This window comes from Salmo salar, chromosome 02 (assembly GCF_965601325.2).
Source record: "Salmo salar chromosome 02, fSalSal1, whole genome shotgun sequence".
Lineage (NCBI taxonomy): Eukaryota > Metazoa > Chordata > Actinopteri > Salmoniformes > Salmonidae > Salmo > Salmo salar.
In genome coordinates, this window is record NC_138292.1 from 75,084,662 (window position 1) to 75,107,522 (window position 22,861).

At 47.9% G+C, this 22,861-nt stretch overlaps 1 protein-coding gene across 1 annotated transcript; it reads left to right on the forward strand.

The window, feature by feature from the left end:
• Positions 1-453: 453 nt before the first annotated feature.
• Positions 454-12,847, forward strand: LOC145862561 (uncharacterized). Its single transcript, XM_082967033.1, has 4 exons — positions 454-2,097; positions 2,467-2,573; positions 4,758-4,859; positions 10,639-12,847. The coding sequence occupies exons 2-4, from the start codon at positions 2,566-2,568 to the stop codon at positions 11,084-11,086; spliced, it is 558 nt and encodes a 185-aa protein (XP_082823159.1). The 5' UTR covers positions 454-2,097; positions 2,467-2,565; the 3' UTR covers positions 11,087-12,847.
• Positions 12,848-22,861: the final 10,014 nt, after the last annotated feature.

Consider the following 22,861-nt stretch of genomic DNA (forward strand, 5'->3'; position numbering starts at 1 on the left):
GGCCGGGCTATCTACTCAGAATATTGCAAAATGTGCTTTCACCGAAAATGCTATTTTAAAATCGAACACCGCGAATGCATAAAGGAGTTCTGTATCTATAATTCTTAAAATAATTGTTATGTTTTTTGTGAACGTTTATCGTGAGTAATTTAAAAGCCTTTGTAAAGCCTTTTTGAAATCGGACAGTGTGGTTAGATAAAGGAGAGTCTTGTCTTTAAAATGGTGTAAAATAGTCATATGTGTCACGTCCTGGCCAGTATAAGGTTAATTGTTTTTGTAGTTTGGTCAGGACGTGGCAGAGGGTATTTGTTTTATGTGGTTCGGGGTGGTGTGTTTGTGTAAAGGGTGTTTGATTTAGTATTTCCGGGTTTTTGGTTGATGGTCTATGTGTTTGTATTCTATGGTTAGTCTGGTGTGTGTGTTTCTATGTTTGGTTAATTGGGGTTGGGACTCTCAGTTGAAGGCAGGTGTTGTCTATCTGCCTTTGATTGAGAGTCCCATATATTAGGGTGTGTTTGTGTGTGTGATTTGTGGGTGATTGTTCTGTGTTGAGCCTATGCTTTGCCAGACTGTTGGTTGTTCGTGCATTCTCGTGAGTTCGTTTTGTTGTTTTGATGTTCATTTAGTCTGTAAATAAATACACACGATGAGCATACACATACCTGCTGCCTTTTGGTCCTCCATTTCCAACGACAAGCGTGACAATATGTTTGAAAAATTGAAGTTTTCGGATTTTCGAGGAGTTTGTATTTCGCGAGACGCCCTATCATTGGATATTGGAGCGGTGTTCCGCTAGCGGAACGTCTAGATGTAAGAGGTTTAAAGTGAACCGAGATGGGTTGGCCGGGTACTTCAATCTGGTCCACCCAATCCCTGTAAAGTTATATGCTTTCCTAGGGAATTGTTTAATGTTTACCTTAAATCCTACATCTTCTGATCTTCTTTGACTCTTTATTCTATAAGTCACTCATCATTGTATTATATAGTTTATCTTTTACTTCTTCTCAATGACAACGGTGTCGGATGATTAGTATCGGAAAGTGGTGGATCTGGATATATCAGAAAGGTTACCAAGACTATGATGCAGCACAGAGTCCCTACTCTTCCCAAAAACCGCCAACCCTCTCCTGCCCTTAGTCGATCTACTAGGTACTGCCCCATACTCACACCTCTAGGAGCACACACAGTGATGAACGGTCAGGATAGGGAATCTTCATTAAGGATGTAACCCCCGGACCCTGTTGGTACTCGGTTCTTCTCCTAACTCTGTGTGTGATCAGCAGTGCTCATATGTGTACATACCTTCTTGCAGTGGATAACGTGGACCCAAGTGACTCTCTCAGCTTTACTAATGGAAAAGGCAGTGGTTTAACCTGTTTGGGATAGGGGGCAGTATTTTCATGGCCGGATGAAAAAACGTACCAGATTTAAACTGGTTACTACTCTTGCCCAGAAACGAGAATATGCATATTATTAGTATATTTGGATAGAAAACACTCTGAAGTTTCTAAAACTGTTTGAATGGTGTCTGTGAGTATAACAGAACTCATATGGCAGGCAAAAACCTGAGAAGATTCCAAGCAGGAAGTGGCCTGTCTGAGAATTTGTAGTTCTTCTTTAGATTCTCTATCGAAACTACAGTATCTGTGGGGTTAGTTAGCACTTTCTAAAGCTTCCATTGGCTCTCTAAATCCTTCAGAAAGCGGATTGAGGCGTCTCCTGTCTCTGGGCAGAGTATAGGAGCTCAGTTTGTCAGTGGTCTGCCTGGTGACTAAGAGATTGGATATGCTCGTTCACGTGAGCACACCGTTTTTTCTTTTCCTCTTTGAATGAATACACTATTGGAATATTATCGCTATTTTACGAGAAAAATACCATAAATTGATTTTAAACAGCGTTTAACATTTAGGCAAGACCACAACCCCTAGACTTAACAAGTATAGTTTAAAGTGTTGGTTTGTCTAATCGGTTACGTAAAAGTGTGTGTATGTGTTCCAGGTACCTCAGTGGTCATCATGGTGTCTGTTAGTCTGGTAGTGTTACTGCTGGTGATCATCCTGATCATAGTCTACAGATGGAAATACAACAAGGTCACAGGTGAGAAAAACACACACACACACACACACACACACACACACACACACACACACACACACACACACACACACACACACACACACACACACACACACACACACACAGGTCTATAAAATGAGAGTAAGTTCCCCTTTTTAAAATCTCTCAGTTGTCCTTTCAGATAAATTCATTTGCATAATATCCACATCATCATTTGTCCCTGGTTGAGAAATAGAGAATGAATAGTCACTGAGGATTGTCTGAGCCTGGTCTGATTCTGGGGGAAGTGCATCACTCCTCTCTCGCTCTCTCCCTCTCTATCTCTCTCTTCCTGTCCACCTCTCTCTCTCTCTTTTCTCTTTCTCTTTCTCTTTCTCTCTCTGTCTCTAGCTCTCTGTATCTCTCTCTCTTTCTCTCACTACTCTCTCTGTCTCTCTCTCTCTCTCTCTCTCTCTTCAACAGACATATTGAGTCCAGACACAGGAAACAATGAAGGGGTCAGTGTCTGTATTACAATTATTATTTTTTAACTGAGTGATGTCATTGAGTGTTTTTTCTTTGTCATACAATTGTCTCTTCTTCCTCTACCCTCCCCCTCTCTCTCTCGCTATCTCACTTTGTCACGTCCTGACCAGTAAAAGAGGTTGTTTGTTATTGTAGTTTGGTCAGGGCGTGGCAGGGGGTGTTTGTTTAGAGTGTTTTGGGGTTTGTTGGGCTATGTTCTTGTTAGTCTATTTCTATGTTAGTTCTAGTATGTCTATTTCTATGTGGTGTTTATTGGGTTGACCTTCAATTGGAAGCAGTTGCGGGGAGCAGGGACGGGCCGGACAGGACTGGGGACACGCACCACTGACCTGGTGCGGGGAGCAGGGACGGGCCGGGCCGGGAACACGCACCACTGGCTTGGTGCGGGGAGCAGGAGCAGGAACGGGCCGGGCCGGACTGGGGACACGCACCACTGGCTTGGTGCGGGGAGCAGGGACGGGCCGGGCCGGACTGGGGACACGCACCACTGGCTTGGTGCGGGGAGCAGGGACGGGCCGGGCCGGACTAGGGACACGCACCACTGGCTTGGTGCGGGGAGCAGGGTCGGGCCGGGCCGGACTGGGGACACGCACCACTGGCTTGGTGCGGGGAGCAGGGACGGGCCGGGCCGGACTGGGAACACGCACCACTGGCTTGGTGCGGGGAGCAGGAACGGGCCGGGCCGGACTGGGGACACGCACCACTGACTTGGTGCGGGGAGCAGGAACGGGCCGGGCCGGACTGGGGACACGCACCACTGACTTGGTGCGGGGAGCAGGGACCGGCCGGACAGGACTGTGGACACGCACCGCGGGCTTGGTGCGGGGAACAGGAACGGGCCAGACAGGACTGTGAACACGCACTGGTGAACTGAAGCGTGGAGCCGGTTTAGCCACTCGTCCTGGCTGGATGCCCATCCTAGCACGGCATGTGCTGGGCATGTCCACCGGACGCACCGGGCTGTGCGGGCGCACTGGCGACACAGCGCGCAACTCCGCATCCCATGGCTCCTCCTCCAGATCTTCCCTCAGCAGGTCCTCAATCAACCGCCTCATCCCAGTCTCCTCGTCCGCCGTCATCCCCCACGAGAGCAGTGTTCTGGGCTCTTCCTCTGCCCTTCCGGACCACCCCATTAGCCCCCCCCAAAAAAAAATTATTGGGGGTGTCTTCCGGGCCTCCTCGACCACCGCCTGCGACTCCGTCCACCGGCTGGCTTTACCTCCTCGACCTGGGAATCCTTTCGCCAGGGTCCTTTCCCCGACATGATCTCCTCCCAGGTCCAGAACTCCTTCCCATCGCGAGCCCATCCCTCGCGCTCCTTATCCTCCCGCTGCTTGGTCCTGGTTTGGTGGGGTGTTCTGTAACGTTCGTCGTCGAGTGATGAGGAAGAGGACCAAAGCGCAGCTGGGAGCAAACACATGTTTATTCTTAACACTGAAATAAACACGTACACAAAACCAAGAAAATGCCGATACGTTAACTGCTCAAAACAAAGAGACAACACCCCACAAACAGCGTGGGGGAAAAAGGAACTTAAATGTGATCCCAATCAGAGACAACTAGCGACAGCTGTCTCTGATTGGGAATCGACAGAACCCAACATAGAAATAAGCCACATAGAGCTCACACAAGGCTATAATGCAAACAAAGACAACAAACCAAGGAAAAATACCCAACATGACACACCCTGACCAAAAATACCCGAGTTCACCTGGTCAGGGCGTGACAGCCTGGTGGCGACCGGCAAATGCCCTGCTCAAAACTGATAACGAGGCTCGATATAGGGGTGGAGTAAACAAACTCCGCCTTCGCAGTTTAAATTCAAAACGACCCAGTAGATTATGATAAGTATTATTATTTCTATTAAAATGTGATGTTTGGTGTAATATAAATCTGTTATCTTTTTATTGTGGTGGTTTTATGATGTGATTTTGTCTGAGTCATATATAATATTGTACATTCTTAACTAAATACAAAATATTTTTGATTTCTCAAGACCCCTCTTCCTGACAGCATGTTGTCATGCTGATGATATAGAGGCCAACAGGAAGTCATGTAACTCTTGAGGTTCATATGGTTACTCTGATCACAATCTAATTATATGTCTGTCTGTCTATATGTCTGTCTATATGTCTGTCCATCTGTCTTCCTACCAGTTACCCCAGTGGTCATCATGGTGTGTGTGAGTCTGACTGTGTTGGTTGTGGGACTCATCCTGCTACTGATCTACAAATGGAGGAGAGACAGGACATCATCAAGTGAGTAACTCTCGTATGTATGAATGTACAGTGTTTACACACTTTTTCTGCGTATACTATATATACTACTTAATCCCCACTGATACATATCAAAGTAGTGTAGTTTAGTATGCTGACTTCTAATCCTGACTGATACGTATCAAAGTAGTGTAAAAGAGGTATACTGACTTCTTAATCCCCACTGATATTTATCAAAGTAGTGTAGTGGAGGTATGCTGTCTTCTAATCCACACTGATACGTATCAAAGTAGTGTAGTGGAGGTATACCGACTTCTTAATCCCCACTGATACGTATCAAAGTAGTGTAGTTTAGTATACCGATTTCTTAATCCCCACTGATATTTATCAAAGTAGTGTAGTGGAGGTATACTGACTTCTTAATCCCCACTGATACATATCAAAGTAGTGTAGTGGATTATACTGACTTCTTAATCCCCACTGATACATGTCAAAGTAGTGTAGTGGAGTATACTGACTTCTTAATCCCCACTGATACGTATCAAAGTAGTGTAGTGGAGGTATACTGACTTCTTAATCCCCACTGATACGTATCAAAGTAGTGTAGTGGAGGTATACCGACTTCTTAATCCCCACTGATACATGTCAAAGTAGTGTAGTGGAGGTATACTGACTTCTTAATCCCCACTGATACGTATCAAAGTAGTGTAGTGGAGGTATACTGACTTCTTAATCCCCACTGATACGTATCAAAGTAGTGTAGTGGAGGTATACCGACTTCTTAATCCCCACTGATACATGTCAAAGTAGTGTAGTGGAGGTATACTGACTTCTTAATCCCCACTGATACGTATCAAAGTAGTGTAGTGGAGGTATACTGACTTCTTAATCCCCACTGATACGTATCAAAGTAGTGTAGTGGAGGTATACCGACTTCTTAATCCCCACTGATACGTGTCAAAGTTGTGTAGTGGAGTATACTGACTTCTTAATCCCCACTGATGCGTATCAAAGTAGTGTAGTGGAGGTATGCTGTTTTCTAATCCCCACTGACACGTATCAAAGTAGTGTAGTTTAGTATACTGACTTCTTAATCCCAACTGATATGTATCAAAGTAGTGTAGTGGAGGTATACTCCTTATCAGTGGGCTCAGAAGCATCTTTCAACAACATGTCGTTAGCTATTAAAGAACATAATAACTTTAAATCATTCAGGAACAAGCCAGCTCTGTAGTTTAAGAGGTAATGAAAATGAATGATTTAGACTATATTAAACTAGTATTACTTCAAGGCTATAGCCTTGTCAAGCATTTGTGACACTCTATAGGCAGCAGGAGCACTCAGCATTTCAACAACAGACTTTAAATTGCACATTTAGGCTGTATAATATGAAATAAAAAAAATGACTTAGAATTAAATACAAATAAAACAAAAAATGCCTTATTCCAGTGACGGATGGTGGCGCCCCTCCTCGGCCGGGCGGAGCTCGGCGGTCGTCGTCGCCGGCCTACTAGCTACCATCGATCCCTTTTTGTTTCACTTTTGTTTGGTTAGGTCTAGGTAGGCACGCACCTGTTTTGGGTTAGTCATTAGTAAGGGGGGGTTATTTAGCTTAGCGTAGGATGTATGTGGTTGTACGTGATTGTGTTGCTTGTCCGGGTTTTGTGTGTTCGTAAAAGAACGTGTATTGAGTTTTTTCCTTCTGCCAGTGGTTTCTTTTATTTGTGTACACCACCGCAGAATCTTTCAGTGCTTCAAATAAAGAAGTGTGGTCACGAACTCTCTCTGTCTCCTGCGCCTGACTCTACCTCTCCTGTTGTTCCTCGAGCCAGCCCGTGACAGAAATCACGTACCCAAACTAAATGGAGTCAGCAGGAGCTTCAGCGCCAGCCATGTCCATGGAGGAAACCGTCGACCAACACTCCACCCTGCTCCACCGGCTGGGGAACGCCATGGATCAGGTGTTGGCGCGCCTGGAGAGCTGGGACCGACGCGCTCTCGGCCCCCTGAACGCGGCAGGCCAACAGCCTGCGCCCCCACCAGCACCCACAGCACCCAGTACCAGTGGGGTGAAACTCGCTCCCCCCAGGGAGTACGATGGAACGGCCGCTGGGTGTAAGGGCTTCTTGCTCCAGTTGGAGTTATACCTGGCGACAATTCGTCCCTCTCCCTCGGGGGAGGAGAGCGTCAGCGTCCTCGTCTCCTGCCTCACGGGTAAGGCCCTGGAATGGGCAAACGCCGTGTGGGACAGTCCGGACTCAGCCAGGGACAACTACCCAGAGTTCACCCGCCGCTTTCGGGCAGTATTCGATCATCCCCCGGAGGGGAGAGCGGCGGGTGAGCGGCTGTTTCACCTGAGGCAGGAGACGAGGAGCGCGCAGGACTTCGCTCTCGAGTTCCGGACCCTGGCCGCGGGAGCAGGGTGGAATGAGAGGGCCTTTATAGATCACTACCGTTGTAGTTTGAGGGAGGACGTCCGCCGGGAATTAGCCTGTCGGGACACGACCCACACACTGGACCAACTGGTGGATTTGTCCATCCGACTGGACAATCTGCTGGCCGCCCGCGGACGTCCGACCCGGGCCCTGCTCATTCCACCCTCCAGCCCTCCTGCTCCCACGCCTATGGAGATAGGGGGGGCAGCAGCCAGGAAGACTGGAGGGGGAGGTCGCTCCTGCACCTCATGTGGTCGCAGAGGGCACACTGTGGACCGGTGCTGGGGAGACTCCCCTAGGAGTCCAGAGGGCAGGCAGAGCGCTCCTTTGACACCTCAGGTGAGTCAGCACCAGCCTCACCCAGAGCCCCCTGTCCGTCACATGTATGTGTCAGTGTCCTTTCCTTGTTTCTCCCCTCACTCCCGGTTTAAGGCGCTAGTCGATTCAGGCGCAGCAGGGAGTTTTATGGACCGTGGGGTCGCGGCTAAGTTAGGCATTCCCCTGGTCCAGTTGGACCAACCCTTCCCCGTGCACGCCCTAGACAGTCGACCACTAGGGTCAGGGCTGGTCAGGGAGGTCACTGTGCCTCTGGTCATGGTAATGCGGGGGGGTCATGAGGAGCGGATTAGTCTTTTCCTCATCGATTACCCAGCATTTCCAGTGGTTCTAGGGATTTCCTGGCTAGCCACTCACAACCCTAAGATTTCGTGGGGACAGAGGGCTCTTAAGGGGTGGTCAAATGAGTGCTCGGGCAGGTGCATAGGAGTTTCCATCGGTGCGACTACGGTGGAGAGTCCAGACCAAGTATCCACCGTGCACATTCCCTCAGAGTATGCCGATTTGGCTATCGCCTTCAGTAAAACGAAGGCGACCCAATTACCACCTCATCGACGAGGAGACTGTGCGATAAACCTCCAGGTGGGCGCTGCCCTTCCTCGTAATCACGTTTATCCCCTGTCTCAGGAGGAAACAGCGGCTATGGAGACATACGTCACTGAGTCCTTGAGGCAGGGATACATTCGGCCATCTCACTCACCCGTCTCCTCGAGCTTCTTTTTCGTGAAGAAGAAGGAGGGAGGTCTGCGCCCGTGCATTGACTATAGAGGTCTAAATGCCATCACAGTGGGTTTTAGTTACCCACTACCTCTCATCGCCTCGGCGATGGAGTCATTTCACGGGGCGCGCTTCTTCACGAAATTGGATCTCAGGAGCGCATATAATCTGGTGCGTATCCGAGGAGGGGACGAGTGGAAAACATCATTTAGTACCACATCTGGCCATTATGAGTACCTCGTCATGCCGTATGGGTTAAAGAATGCTCCCGCAGTCTTTCAATCCTTTGTGGACGAGATTCTCCGGGACCTGCTCGGTCAGGGTGTAGTGGTGTACATCGATGACATTCTGGTCTACTCCACTACACGCGCCGAGCATGTGTCTCTGGTGCGTAAAGTGCTTGGGCGACTGGTGGAGCATGACCTATACGTCAAGGCTGAGAAATGTGAGTTTTCCAAACCAGCCGTCTCTTTCTTGGGGTATCGCATTTCCTCATCAGGGGTAGTGATGGAATGTGACCGCGTTTCAGCCGTGCGTAATTGGCCGACTCCCACCACGGTGAAGGAGGTGCAGCGGTTTTTGGGATTTGCCAATTACTACCGGAGGTTTATCCGGGGCTTTGGGCAGGTGGCGGCTCCCATTACCTCACTGTTGAAGGGGGGCCCGGTGCGGTTGCAGTGGTCCGCGGAGGCGGACAGGGCCTTTAGTCGTCTGAAGGTTTTGTTCACCAACGCTCCGGTGCTGGCGCACCCGGACCCCTCTTTGCCCTTCATAGTGGAGGTGGACGCGTCCGAGGCTGGGGTAGGAGCCGTGCTGTCCCAGCGCTCGGGCGCCCCCCCCAAAGCTCCGCCCCTGCGCCTTCTTCTCTAGGAAGTTCAGTCCGGCGGAGTTTAACTATGATGTGGGGGACAGGGAGCTGTTGGCTGTGGTCAGAGCCCTGAAGGTGTGGAGACATTGGCTTGAGGATGCACGTCACCCTTTTCTCATCTGGACTGACCACCGCAATCTGGAGTACATCCGGGCGGCGAGGAGACTGAACCCGCGTCAAGCCAGGTGGGCGATGTTCTTTACGAGATTTCGGTTTAACATCTCGTATATCCCAGGTTCCCGGAACACTAAGGCCGACGCACTGTCTCGTCTCCATGACGCCGAGGAACGGTCCACCGATCCCACGCCCATACTTCCAGCCTCCTGCCTGGTGGCACCGGTGGTCTGGGAGGTGGACGCGGACATCGAGCGGGCGTTACGGACGGAGCCTACTCCTCCGCAGTGTCCAGTGGGTCGTAAGTGCGTTCCGCTCGATGTTCGCGATCGGCTAATTCGGTGGGCTCACACGCTTCCCTCCTCGGGTCACCCAGGGGTTGAGCGGACAGTGCGTGGTCTTAGTGGGAGATACTGGTGGCCCACCTTGGTGAGGGACGTGAGGCACTATGTCTCCTCCTGTTCGGTGTGCGCTCAGAGTAAGGCTCCCAGGCACCTGCCTAGAGGGAAATTACAACCCCTCCCGGTTCCACAACGACCATGGTCCCACCTGGCGGTGGATTTCTTGACCGATCTCCCGCCGTCTCAGGGCAACACTACCATCCTGGTCGTTGTGGAACGGTTTTCTAAGTCCTGCCGTCTGCTTCCGTTACCCGGTCTTCCTACGGCCCTGCAGACCGCGGAAGCCTTATTCACCCACGTCTTCCGGCACTACGGGGTGCCCGAGGATATCGTCTCAGATCGAGGCCCCCAGTTCACGTCCCGAGTTGGCGGGCGTTTATGGAGCGACTGGGGGTTTCGGTCAGTCTGACCTCGGGGTTTCACCCCGAAAGTAATGGGCAGGTGGAAAGGGTAAACCAGGAGGTGGGCAGGTTCCTGCGGTCCTACTGCCAGGACCGGCCAGGGGAGTGGGCAAGGTTCGTGCCATGGGCCGAAATGGCTCAGAACTCTTTGCGCCACTCCTCCACCAACATATCACCATTCCAATGTGTGTTGGGTTATCAGCCGGTCCTGGGGCCATGGCATCAGAGCCAGACGGAGGCCCCTGCGGTGGAGGAATGGGTTCAGCGCTCAAGGGAGACCTGGAACGCTGTGCAGGAATCCCTGGAACGAACCAGGGTACGACAAAAAGCGAGCGCTGACCGGCACCGCAGCGAGGCCCCCGTGTTCACCCCAGGGGAGAGAGTCTGGCTCTCGACCCGGAACCTGCCCCTCCGCCTGCCCTGCCGGAAGCTGGGTCCGCGGTTTGTGGGGCCATTTAAAGTCCTGAGGAGAATAAACGAGGTTTGTTACAGATTACAACTTCCTTCTTATTATCGCATTAACCCCTCGTTTCATGTGTCTCTCCTCAGGCCGGTGGTAGCTGGTCCGCTGCAGGAAAATGAGGTACGGGAGGTCCCTCCACCCCCCCTGGACATCGGGGGGCCCCCGGCGTACACAGTCCGGTCCATCTTGGACTCCAGACGCCGGGCGAGGGGCCTGCAGTACCTCGTGGACTGGGAGGGGTACGGCCCGGAGGAGAGGTGCTGGGTACCAGTGGAGGACATACTGGACCCAGCGCTCATCCGGGAGTTCCACAGCCTCCATCCGGATCGCCCTGCGCCTCGCCCTCCGGGGCGTCCTCGAGGCCGGCGTCGGCGCGCTGCGGGAGCCGCACGTCAGGGGGGGGAGTACTGTCACGACAGTGACGGATGGTGGCGACCCTCCTCGGCCGGGCGGAGCTCGGCGGTCGTCGTCGCCGGCCTACTAGCTACCATCGATCCCTTTTTGTTTCACTTTCGTTTGGTTAGGTCTAGGTAGGCATGCACCTGTTTTGGGTTAGTCATTACATTTACATTACATTTAAGTCATTTAGCAGACGCTCTTATCCAGAGCGACTTACAAATTGGTGCATTCACCTTATGATATCCAGTGGAACAACCACTTTACAATAGTGCATCTAAATCTTTTAAGGGGGGGGGGTTAGAAGGATTACTTTATCCTATCCTAGGTATTCCTTAAAGAGGTGGGGTTTCAGGTGTCTCCGGAAGGTGGTGATTGACTCCGCTGTCCTGGCGTCGTGAGGGAGCTTGTTCCACTATTGGGGTGCCTGAGCAGCGAACAGTTTTGACTGGGCTGAGCGGGAACTGTGCTTCCTCAGAGGTACGGGGGCCAGCAGGCCAGAGGTGGATGAACGCAGTGCCCTTGTTTGGGTGTAGGGCCTGATCAGAGCCTGAAGGTATGGAGGTGTCGTTCCCTTCACAGCTCCGTAGGCAATCACCATGGTCTTGTAGCGGATGCGAGCTTCAACTGGAAGCCAGTGGAGAGAGCGGAGGAGCGGGGTGACGTGAGAGAACTTGGGAAGGTTGAACACCAGACGGGCTGCGGCGTTCTGGATGAGTTGTAGGGGTTTAATGGCACAGGCAGGGAGCCCAGCCAACAGCGAGTTGCAGTAATCCAGACGGGAGATGACAAGTGCCTGGATTAGGACCTGCGCCGCTTCCTGTGTGAGGCAGGGTCGTACTCTGCGAATGTTGTAGAGCATGAACCTACAGGATCGGGTCACCGCCTTGATGTTAGTGGAGAACGACAGGGTGTTGTCCAGGATCACGCCAAGGTTCTTAGCACTCTGGGAGGAGGACACAAGGGAGTTCTCAACCGTGATGGCGAGATCATGGAACGGGCAGTCCTTTCCCGGGAGGAAGAGCAGCTCCGTCTTGCCGAGGTTCAGCTTGAGCTGGTGATCCGTCATCCACACTGATATGTCTGACAGACATGCAGAGATGCGATTCGCCGCCTGGTTATCAGAAGGGGGAAAGGAGAAGATTAATTGTGTGTCGTCTGCATAGCAATGATAGGAGAGACCATGTGAGGATATGACAGAGCCAAGTGACTTGGTGTATAGCCAGAATAGGAGAGGGCCTAGAACAGAGCCCTGGGGGACACCAGTGGTGAGAGCGCATGGTGCGGAGACAGATTCTCGCCACGCCACCTGGTAGGAGCGACCTGTCAGGTAGGACGCAATCCAAGCGTGGGCCGCGCCGGAGATGCCCAACTCGGAGAGGGTGGAGAGGAGGATCTGATGGTTCACAGTATCAAAGGCAGCAGATAGGTCTAGAAGGATGAGAGCAGAGGAGAGAGAGTTAGCTTTAGCAGTGCGGAGAGCCTCCGTGACACAGAGAAGAGCAGTCTCAGTTGAATGCCCAGTCTTGAAACCTGACTGATTAGGATCAAGAAGGTCATTCTGAGAGAGATAGCAGGAGAGCTGGCCAAGGACGGCACGTTCAAGAGTTTTGGAGAGAAAAGAAAGAAGGGATACTGGTCTGTAGTTGTTGACATCGGGGGGATCGAGTATTCATTAGTAAGGGGGGGTTATTTAGGTTAGCGTAGGATGTATGTGGTTGTACGTGATTGTGTTGCTTGTCCGGGTTTTGTGTGTTCGTAAAAGAACGTGTATTGAGTTTTTTCCTTCTGCCAGTGGTTTCTTTTATTTGTGTACACCACCGCAGAATCTTTCAGGGCTGCGCCCCTATACCTTGTCGACCACGTACAGTGCTTCAAATAAAGAAGTGTGGTCACGAACTCTCTCTGTCTCCTGCGCCTGACTCTACCTCTCCTGTTGTTCCTCGAGCCAGCCCGTGACATGAATTCATTTTTAGAAACACCATAATTGCGCAATGCCAGCCTGTATAGCCTTGTTTGTAAGTTAGTTTAGCCTAGCAGACACTATTATATTCCCATAGCCTAATCACAGTCGACACAAATATATTTTGTAGACCTAACATCAATATAATGGATAAAAAAATACTATATTAGAAAATTCTGTTTTCCCAAATGAAAATAAATTGCAAGTGCACCTGATGATATGGGGCTGCTGTGTTAAAAAGTGCCCCTGATGATATGGGGCTGCTGTGTTAAAAAGTGCACCTGATGATATGGGGCTGCTGTGTTAAAAAGTGCACCTGATGATATGGGGCTGCTGTGTTAAAAAGTGCACCTGATGATATGGGGCTGCTGTGTTAAAAAGTGCACCTGATGATATGGGGCTGCTGTGTTAAAAAAAAACATGTTTTAATCTATTGATGGTCAGATAGTTCAGTTCTAACTGGTTCTGTTGAGCACCATTTGAACAGGTGATAGACAACTTTAGCACTATTACAAACTTATACTATCCTCTTTTTATAAATGTTTTATTTTTATTTAACCTTTATTTAACCTTTATTTAACTCGGCCAGTCAGTTAAGAACAAATGATTTTTTACAATGACGGCCTACCAACAGGCAAACGGCCTCCTGCGGGGATGGGGGCTGGGATTAAAAATAAAATCAAAATATAGGACAAAACACACATGACAAGAGAGACACAACAACACTACATAAAGAAACACCAAAGACAACAACATAGCATGGCAGCAACACATGACAACACAGCAAATCAAATCACAACAGTTGTAGACCTTACAGTGAAATGCTTACTTACAGGCTCTAACCAATAGTGCGAAAAAGGTGTGTGTGTGTGGAAATAAAACAACAGTAAAAAGACATTTGAAAATAACAGTAGCAAGGCTATATACAGACACCGGTTAGTCAGGCTTATTGAGGTAGTATGTACATGTAGGTATGGTTAAAGTGACTGCATATATGATGAACAGAGAGTATCAGTAGCATAAAAGAGGGGTTGGCGGGTGGCGGGAAACAATGCACATAGCCCGGTTAGCCAATGTGCGGGAGCACTGGTTGGTCGGGCCAATTGAGGTAGTAAGTACATGAATGTATAGTTAAAGTGACTATGCATATATGCTAAACAGAGAGTAGCAGCAGCGTAAAAGAGGGGTTGGGGGGGGGGGGCACACAATGCAAATAGTCCGGGTAACCATTTGGTTATCTGTTCAGGAGTCTTACGGCTTGGGGGTAAAAACTGTTGAAGCCTTTTTGTCCTAGACTTGGCACTCTGGTACCACTTGCCATGCGGTAGTAGAGAGAACAGTCTACGACTGGGGTGGCTGGGGTCTTTGACAATTTTTAGGGCCTTCCTCTGACACCGCCTTGTGTAGCAACACAACATGGTAGGAGAACAAAACATGCTACAAACATTATTTTGCACAGACAACAGCACAAAGGCAAGAAAGTAGAGACAACAATTCATTAAGCGAAGCAGCCACAACTGTCAGTAAGAGTGTCCATGATTGAGTCTTTGAATGAAGAGATGGAGATAAACACTCAAACTGGACCGTTTTATTGCAGCTTGTTCCAGTCTCTAACTGCAAAAAAACGGAAAAGTGGAGCAACCCAGTGATGTGTGTGCTTTGGGGACCTTTAACAGAATGCGACTGGCAGATCGGAGTTGTATGTGGAGGATAAAGGCTGCAGTAGATATCTCAGATAAGGGGGAGTGAGGCCTAATAGGGTTTTATAAATAAGCATCAACCAATGGGTCTTGCGAAAGGTATACAGATATGACCAGTTTACAGAGGAGTATAGAGTGCAGTGGTGTGTCCTATAAGGAGCATTGGTGGCAAATCTGATGGCCGAATGGTAAAAAACATCTAGCCACTCTAGAGCACCCTTACCTGCCGATCTATAAATTACGTCTCCGTAGTCAAGCATGAGTAGGATGGTCATCTGAATCAGGGATCGTTTGGCAGCTGAGGTGACAGAGGAGTGATTACGACAGAGGAAACCAAGTCTAGATTTAACTTTAGCCTGCAGCTTTGATATGTGCTGAGAGAAAGACAGTGTACCATCTTGTCACGCCTGTTCCCGCTCCCCCTCTCTGGCGCTCGAGGGCGCCAGGCTGCCCTTCATTACGCACACCTGTCACCATCATTACGCGCTGCTGCGCAATATTAGACTCACCTGGACTCCATTACTTTGTTGATTACCCCGTCTATATCTGTCTTCTCCTCAGTTTGTTCCCTGTGTCAGTATTGATGTTGTTAAAAATAGTAACTCTAAATCACTCAGGAATAAGCTGAAAAGTATCAAATGTATTATTTAGGCTATATTAAGCTATTAAGCTTTACACCACTCCAGCCGACGCTTGGAATTGCGCATGGTGATCTTAGGCTCGTCCATGGAAACCACAGGAGGTTGGTGGCACCTTAATTGGAGAGAACGGAGCCATTTATATGTGGTTGCTTTACCTGCCATTTGGTGTCACTGGCCATTTGGCTTTGTCGTAAAATAAAAATATTATGTTTATCACATTACTTAAATTAGAATTATTCCTATATTAGTACATTGACGCTGTCTATTTTTCTGAGAGGCAACAGAATAGGGTTCTTAGAACTCTCATGCGTCTGAGATTTAACGCTGACAGTCACATTTATGATGGCTTGGTGATAAGACAACATTAAATGATTTGTCTCTGTGTGCCTGTCTGTCAGTGCCAGGGAGACCCAATCTCCAGTTTATTTATCCCATATGGCAGATAAATACTGGACTCCATCATTCTGAGGGAAGGGCTTAGTATCCGATGTTGCATTAGTATTTCTGTATAAACAAGCAGTAAATGAACTGGAGACAGATATTTTGCACCATGTAAATCTTGATGTCTGTTGCATGAGAGCACAATGTACCTTTGTATAATTTCTATATATGTTCTTCATCACAAGGACTCAGGAAGACTTGTCATGACGTTGGCCTGTGGGTAAGGTTTATGACCCCCCCATAAATACCTTTCTCCCTTCCCCTCTCTCTCTGACTCTACTGAAGGACTGTTGAATAGCCTGTGTTAAATATAGAGAGTCTGGGAACATCAAACAAATGGGGAAAAGGAACCATATTTTGGTAATAAAACCAGTTGGAAATATGCTTTGGAACTTAATGAGTATGGATGTCAGTTCGGTTGTCATCTGAGACATTATGACTGATGACAGGACGACATAAACTGTACCTGGGAAAGTATACACCCTCTAGTTATCAGAGTCACATGGAATTGTTATGCAATTGAAATGTTTGATATTGAAATTGTTTGTTTTGGAGATTAAATGTAATTTTAGCTTCCAATTGAGAGAATTGGGTTTTCATAAGGAAAGTGCCCTGCTTGATCAGTGGCCCACCCTTGTGAAGAGACAGGGGTCATAAACGATGAAACACATCCTCCTCCACTCGCCACTATATCAGACAATACGATAATGTATTCAGAGTTCCAGTACGTGAGGTCTGCAGCCTCTGCGTTAAAAGGACACACATGTCAAGTACAGAACTAAGCCAACTTCAGCGTGAGCTTTGGTTTTGAATGGTATGAACTTTGAACGCTTATTCACTACAGAAGTGATACTTGCTAGCCGTTGAGTTAGCAGCGGCCGCTGTAAACGTGGGCTAGGAAAGGACGGACGACGGACCCAGTCTACCACAGACGAAGATACTACAACGTATCCACTTTACCACCATTGACATTCTTCCGAGGACAGGAAGATCTGTTGGCCAACATCTACGACCAATCTACCGAAGCGCAGCTCAGAGTAAATATTTATTGCATTTTCCTTTTCCAAATGGGCGGTAATTTAGAAAGCATAAGATTCTGTATTTACGATAGCATAGCTGTTTCTGTGTTCCTCAGTCTTCCCGCTCTTTCATTCAAGCCCAACCCCCTTTCTTTGTTTAACAAGTCGCCATGTCGGCTCCGTCCACCAGGGACGTTTTCTGCATAACATCATTTGTATTCCGTGTATATGTAATTCTGTGTGATTAGTTAGGAATTTAGTAAATAAATAATTAAACCCAATTTTGTATTGCTGATTCAACTTGTTAGCCAGGGTTCGTGAAGTTTACCAAGAATTTACAACTTTCATTATGAGACTGAAAATAAGATGAGGATTAATATTGACGGCTATCGATGTAAAATATAAATAGGTCTTTAAGAGTTTATTCGGAAGATAACGGCTCTATAAACACTCTTCCGTGGTGTCCCGACTTTCTAGTTAATTACATTTACATGATTAGCTTAATCAGGTAATATTAATTACAGAGGATTTTACAGAATAGCATGTCATATCACTTAATCCGGCATAGCCAAAGACACGACAGACTATAAAGAGTTGTAACCTAACCCTGTTTATTTGGGTGTCACGGCTGTTAGAAGGAGCGGACCAAGATGCAGCGTTTGTGTTCCACATATTTATTTAACCCGTGAAACTGAATGCAATACATAAATAAACTTACTAGACCAAAACAACAAACCGTGACGCAGAGAAGGAAACACACTACTCAAAATAATCACCCACAAAACACAAGAGGACAAACATCAACTTAAATATGGCCTCCAATTAGAGACAACGACAACCAGCTGCCTCTAATTGGAGGTCATGCCAAACAATAACCAACCTAGATATACAAAACTAGAACTAAACATAGAAATACAAAAAGGGACAAAACACCCCCTGTCATGCCCTGACCTACTCTACCATAGAAAAGAACAACTTACTATGGTCAGGACGTGACAGTACCCCCCCCCCCCCCCCCAAAGGTGCGGACTCCGACCGTACCTAAAAAAACAAAAAAACAAACCCCCCCTAAACAACAACCCCACCCCCCACCCCCAAAAACAAAAAACACAAAGGGAGGGTAGGGTGGGTGACTAATGTCTATGGCGGCGGCTCTGGTTCCGGGCATAGTACCCCCACCGCCCGCTGATCTCCCCCCCCCCCCGGTTCTCTATGTCCGGAGGAACCAGACCATGGATCATCGCCGGAGGCTTCTGACCACCAACCGCCGCTGAAGACTCTGGGCTACAGGCCGCCGCTGAAGACTCTGAGACTCTCTCAGTAGGTTGCGGGCTGCAGGCCCTCTCAGTAGGTTGCGGGCTGCAGGCCCTCTCAGTAGGTTGCGGGCTGCAGGCCCTCTCAGTAGGTTGCGGGCTGCAGGCCCTCTCAGTAGGTTGCGGGCTGCAGGCCCTCTCAGTAGGTTGCGGGCTGCAGGCCCTCTCAGTAGGTTGCGGGCTGGGAACTGTCGCCGGAAGCTCTGGACTGGGAATGCGAACAGGAGGCCTGATGCGTGGGGCTGGCACAGGAGGCACCAGACTAGTAACACACACCTCAGGGCGAGTGCGAGGAGCAGGCACAGGACATACTGGGCTATAGAGGCGCACTGGATGGAGAGTGCGAGAGGCAGGCACATGCTCACCACAATAAGCACGGGGAGTTGGCTCAGGTCTCACCTCTGGCGCCGCTAAACTACCCGGGGGGGGGGCTGCCTTGTGCTTCCCTAAATCCTCCATAGCCCTGGATATACTCATCCTCATCTCCTCCCATGTCCACAGGTCCCACTCACGCTGCTTGGTCCCTTCGTGGTGGGTGATTCTGTCACGGCTGTTAGAAGGAGCGGACCAAGATGCAGCGTTTGTGTTCCACATATTTATTTAACCCGTGAAACTGAATGCAATACATAAATAAACTTACTAGACCAAAACAACAAACCGTGACCCAGAGAAGGAAACACACTACTCAAAATATTCACCCACAAAACACAAGAGGACAAACATTAACTACTTCTCTGGGCAAGGTGGGACGTGACCGTGCCACACTATTCAACAGCCAGTGAAATAGCATGGCGCGAAATACAAAACAGCAAAAATATCATCATTTCAATTTCTCAAACATACGACTATTTTACACCATTTTAAAGATACACTTCTCCTTAATGTAACCACATTGTCCGATTTCAAAAAGGCTTTACAGCGAAAGCAAAACATTAGATTATGTTAGGAGAGTACATAGACAAAAATAACCACACAGCCATTTTACTAGCATGGAGAGGCGTCACAAAAACCAAAAACACAGCTAAATGAAGCACTAACCTTTGACGATCTTCATCAGATGACACTCCTATGACAATACATGTATGTTTTGTTCGATAAAGTTCATATTTATATCCAAAAACAGCATTTTACATTGGCGCGTGATGTTCAGAAAATGTATTCCCACCAAAACTGCCAGTGAATGAGCACATCAATTTACAAAAATACTCACAATAAACGTTGACAAAATACATAGCAAATATTTTAAGAATTATAGATACAGTACTCCTTGATGCAACCGCTATGTCAGATTTTAAAATAGCTTTTCGGCGAAAGCACATTTTTCAATATTCTGAGTACATAGCTCGCCATCAAAGCAAGCTATACAGACACCCGCCAAGTTCTGGGGTCACCTAAACTCAGAATTAGTATTATAAATATTATCTTACCTTTGCTGATCTTCGTCAGAATGCACTCCCAGGACTGCTACTTCCACAAATGTTTTTTTTGTTCGAAATAATCCATATTTATGTCCAAATACCTCCGTTTTGTTCGTGCGTTCAGGTCACTATCGAAAGGCATAATGCGCGAGCGTAATTCGAGACATGAAAAGTCAAAATGTTCCATTACCGTTATTAGAAGCATGTCAAACGTTGTTTACTATCAATCTTTATGGTATTTTTAACGTACAAATGCGATAATATTCAAACCGGACAATAGCGTATTCAATAGCCAAACGTACCTGCGCAGAAAACAACTCATTGGTCCCAGGCAGTCCACTCATTGACTGAGCTCCTATTTTCTGCCCGGTTACAGGAGAATGATGAAAAAACTTTCTGAAGGCTTTTGACAGCCAATGGAAGCCTTAGGAAGTGCAACGTGACCCCACAGACACCGTAGTTTCGATAGGCATTCAAAAGAACTACAAATCTCAGATCTCCCACTTCCTGGTTGGATTTTTCTCAGGTTTTTGCCTGCCATATGAGTTCTGTTATACTCACAGACATCATTCAAACAGTTTTAGAAACTTGAGTGTTTTCTATCCAAATCCACTAATAATATGCATATTCTAGTTTCTGGGCCAGAGTAGTAACCAGTTTAATTTGGGAATGTTTTTCATCCGTCCGTGAAAATACTGCCCCCTACACTTTAAGAAGTTAAATATGGCCTCCAATTAGAGACAACGACAACCAGCTGCCTCTAATTGGAGGTCATGCCAAACAATAACCAACCTAGAAATACAAAACTAGAACTAAACATAGAAATACAAATAGGGACAAAACACCCCCTGTCACGCCCTGACCTACTCTACCATAGAAAATAACAACTTACTATGGTCAGGACGTGACATTGGGCTTTAACTCTACTTCATTGGGTGACCGTTAACGCTCCATTACTGCAGTAATTAATAGTGTTCAATTGTTTTGAAGAAATCTAAAAGTCTCTCCTAGAATAATTACCACAACAGCTTCACTGGCTATTTGGTTTTAATGGCTATTTGACTCTGAACTTGAGGGCCTGATAAAACCATGGTGTGCCATTAAGGCTATCCAATTAGATAAGTTAGTTAATGTTTATGTGTTTTGCTGTGTTGGCATTTATTACCATTTGAGAGCAGGGCTGTAGCGTGGGTCAACATTTTAGTGGTTTGCTGATAAGAAAAATGTGGTTGGCATTTATTACCCCCAGAGCACTTAAGAAGAAGACAAGGGCCGTGTTTGAATACCCATACTAGCGAACGCCATACTTAAACTGCATACTATGTACTCATCTTCGCATACTATTTAGCATGTACCAGAGCCCCACAGTGGAGGTGTCATAATACCCATAAAACCTTGCGGTCAAACAGGGAAATGGTTCCAATTGTTTTTCAGTACTTCAAATAAGGGCTTTGTTTCGTGTAGGCTTACCCTGGCATGACATTTTGATAACCATGTAAATCTCTCTCTGACAAGGTGAGACAACATTTTCCACAAAAATTGGGTACTATGTCATATGTGGAATACGTCATTGCTCTCTCTCTATCTCTGCTGCGTCACGGAGCCGTTGGGTCCGCCATGCGACCTCATTGGATAACACTGGGCAGCCCTGAGCCAGCCTTCTTCTTTCACTGTGCATCTCGTCACTCAAATCCAAGATGGCGTAGTAGTCAGACGTCTTTTTGTCTTCATCTTGTCGTGTCCCATGTATATATCTTTTTATATATTTTTTCTTCGCATATTTTTGTATATTTTTCTTAACCTCAACTACAACATACTCCCCTGCAATCCGCCTCACCCAATGTGGTATGGATCTGCTATTTCTTCACCTCTGAACCGGAACCCTCAACAGAAGCTAGCCAGAAAACTAGCTATTAGCTAGAAGCCAGCTAGCAAATGCTAGCGGTCATCAGCTACCATTAGACCGGACAACTCTCGCCAGTCTGCACAGCGCGACTCAAACCAGAGCAAATCGGACTTATTTTTTTTCTCCATATCTCCGGATTTCTACCGCAAGCTCTGAACCTTTCACCTGGATCAACGCAGCTAGCTAGCTGTTAACCGAGTGGCCACTCCTGGCTAACGTCTCTGTCCCGAAGAAAGAACCAGTTATCCTGAAGCTAGCCTTGCTAGGCTCATCTCCCGGTTATCTGAGGAGGTCCACCAGCCACTCCTTGGGCTACAATACCTATTTTGCCAATTGGCCTGGACCCCCGCCGACCCTTCACGACTGGACTACCGACCTAATTCACCCGAGGGGGATTGTCAGCTGGCTCCTCAGTCGCGACGTCCCCTGAATGCCCATCTGCTGGCCCGCTAGCTGTCTAGAGCATATCGGACAGGTAGCTTAAGAGGCCCATCGGACAAATTCTTTGGCCACTATACCTATTCTGCCAGTTGGCCTGGACCCCTTTAACCACACGAAGCCCTGCTGATCCACGACGACTGGTCTGCAGATGTAACAGCACGAGGGGGCTACAACAGACTTTCTTCCGTCACAACGTCCCTCTAAGGCCCTTCTGCTAGCTTGGTATCCCTGGCCCGCTAGCTGCCTGAATCGGCGTGTCTCAAGCCCGAGCCACTCACTGGACCCCTATGATTACTCGGCTACGCATGCCTCTCCCTAATGTCAATATGCCTTGTCCATTGCTGTTTTGGTTAGTAATTATTGCCTTATTTCACTGTAGAGCCTTTAGCCCTGCTCAATACGTCTTAGTTAACCCTTTAATTCCACCTCTCACACATGCGATGAACTCACCTGGTTTAAATGATCTCTCTCATTGTCACTCAGTGCATAGGTTTACCTCCACTGTATTGACATCCTACCATACCTTGTCTGTACATTATACCTTCAATCTATTCTACCGCGGCCAGAAACCTGCTCCTTTTACTCTCTGTTCTGAACGTACTAGACGACCAGTTCTTATAGCCTTTAGCTGTACCCTTATCCTATTCATCCTCTGTTCCTCCGGTGATGTAGAGGTTAATCCTGGCCCTGCAGTGCCTAGCTCCACTCCCATTCCCCAGGCACTCTCATTTGTTGACTTCTGTAACTGTAAAAGCCTTGGTTTCATGCATGTTAACATTAGAAGCCTCCTCCCTAAGTTTGTTTTATTCACTGCCTTAGCACCCTCTGCCAACCGGGATGTCCTAGCTGTGTCTGACTCCTGGCTTAGGAAGACCACCAAAAACCCTGAAATTTCCATCCCTAACTACAACGTTTTCAGACAAGATACAGCTCCTACTTTTAAAAATCCACCTTACCAGAAACAAGTCTCTCACCGTTGCCGCTTGCTAGAGACCACCTTCTGCCCCCAGCTGTGCCCTGGACACCATATGTGAATTGATTGCCCCCCATCTTTCTTCAGAGCTTGTGCTG

Excerpts from the sequence above, each read along its gene's own strand:
- LOC145862561 (XM_082967033.1), top strand. Across the intron at positions 4,860-10,638 it reads GAGAGACAGGACATCATCAA|GCCGGTGGTAGCTGGTCCGC; the intron begins GTGAGTAACTCT and ends GTCTCTCCTCAG.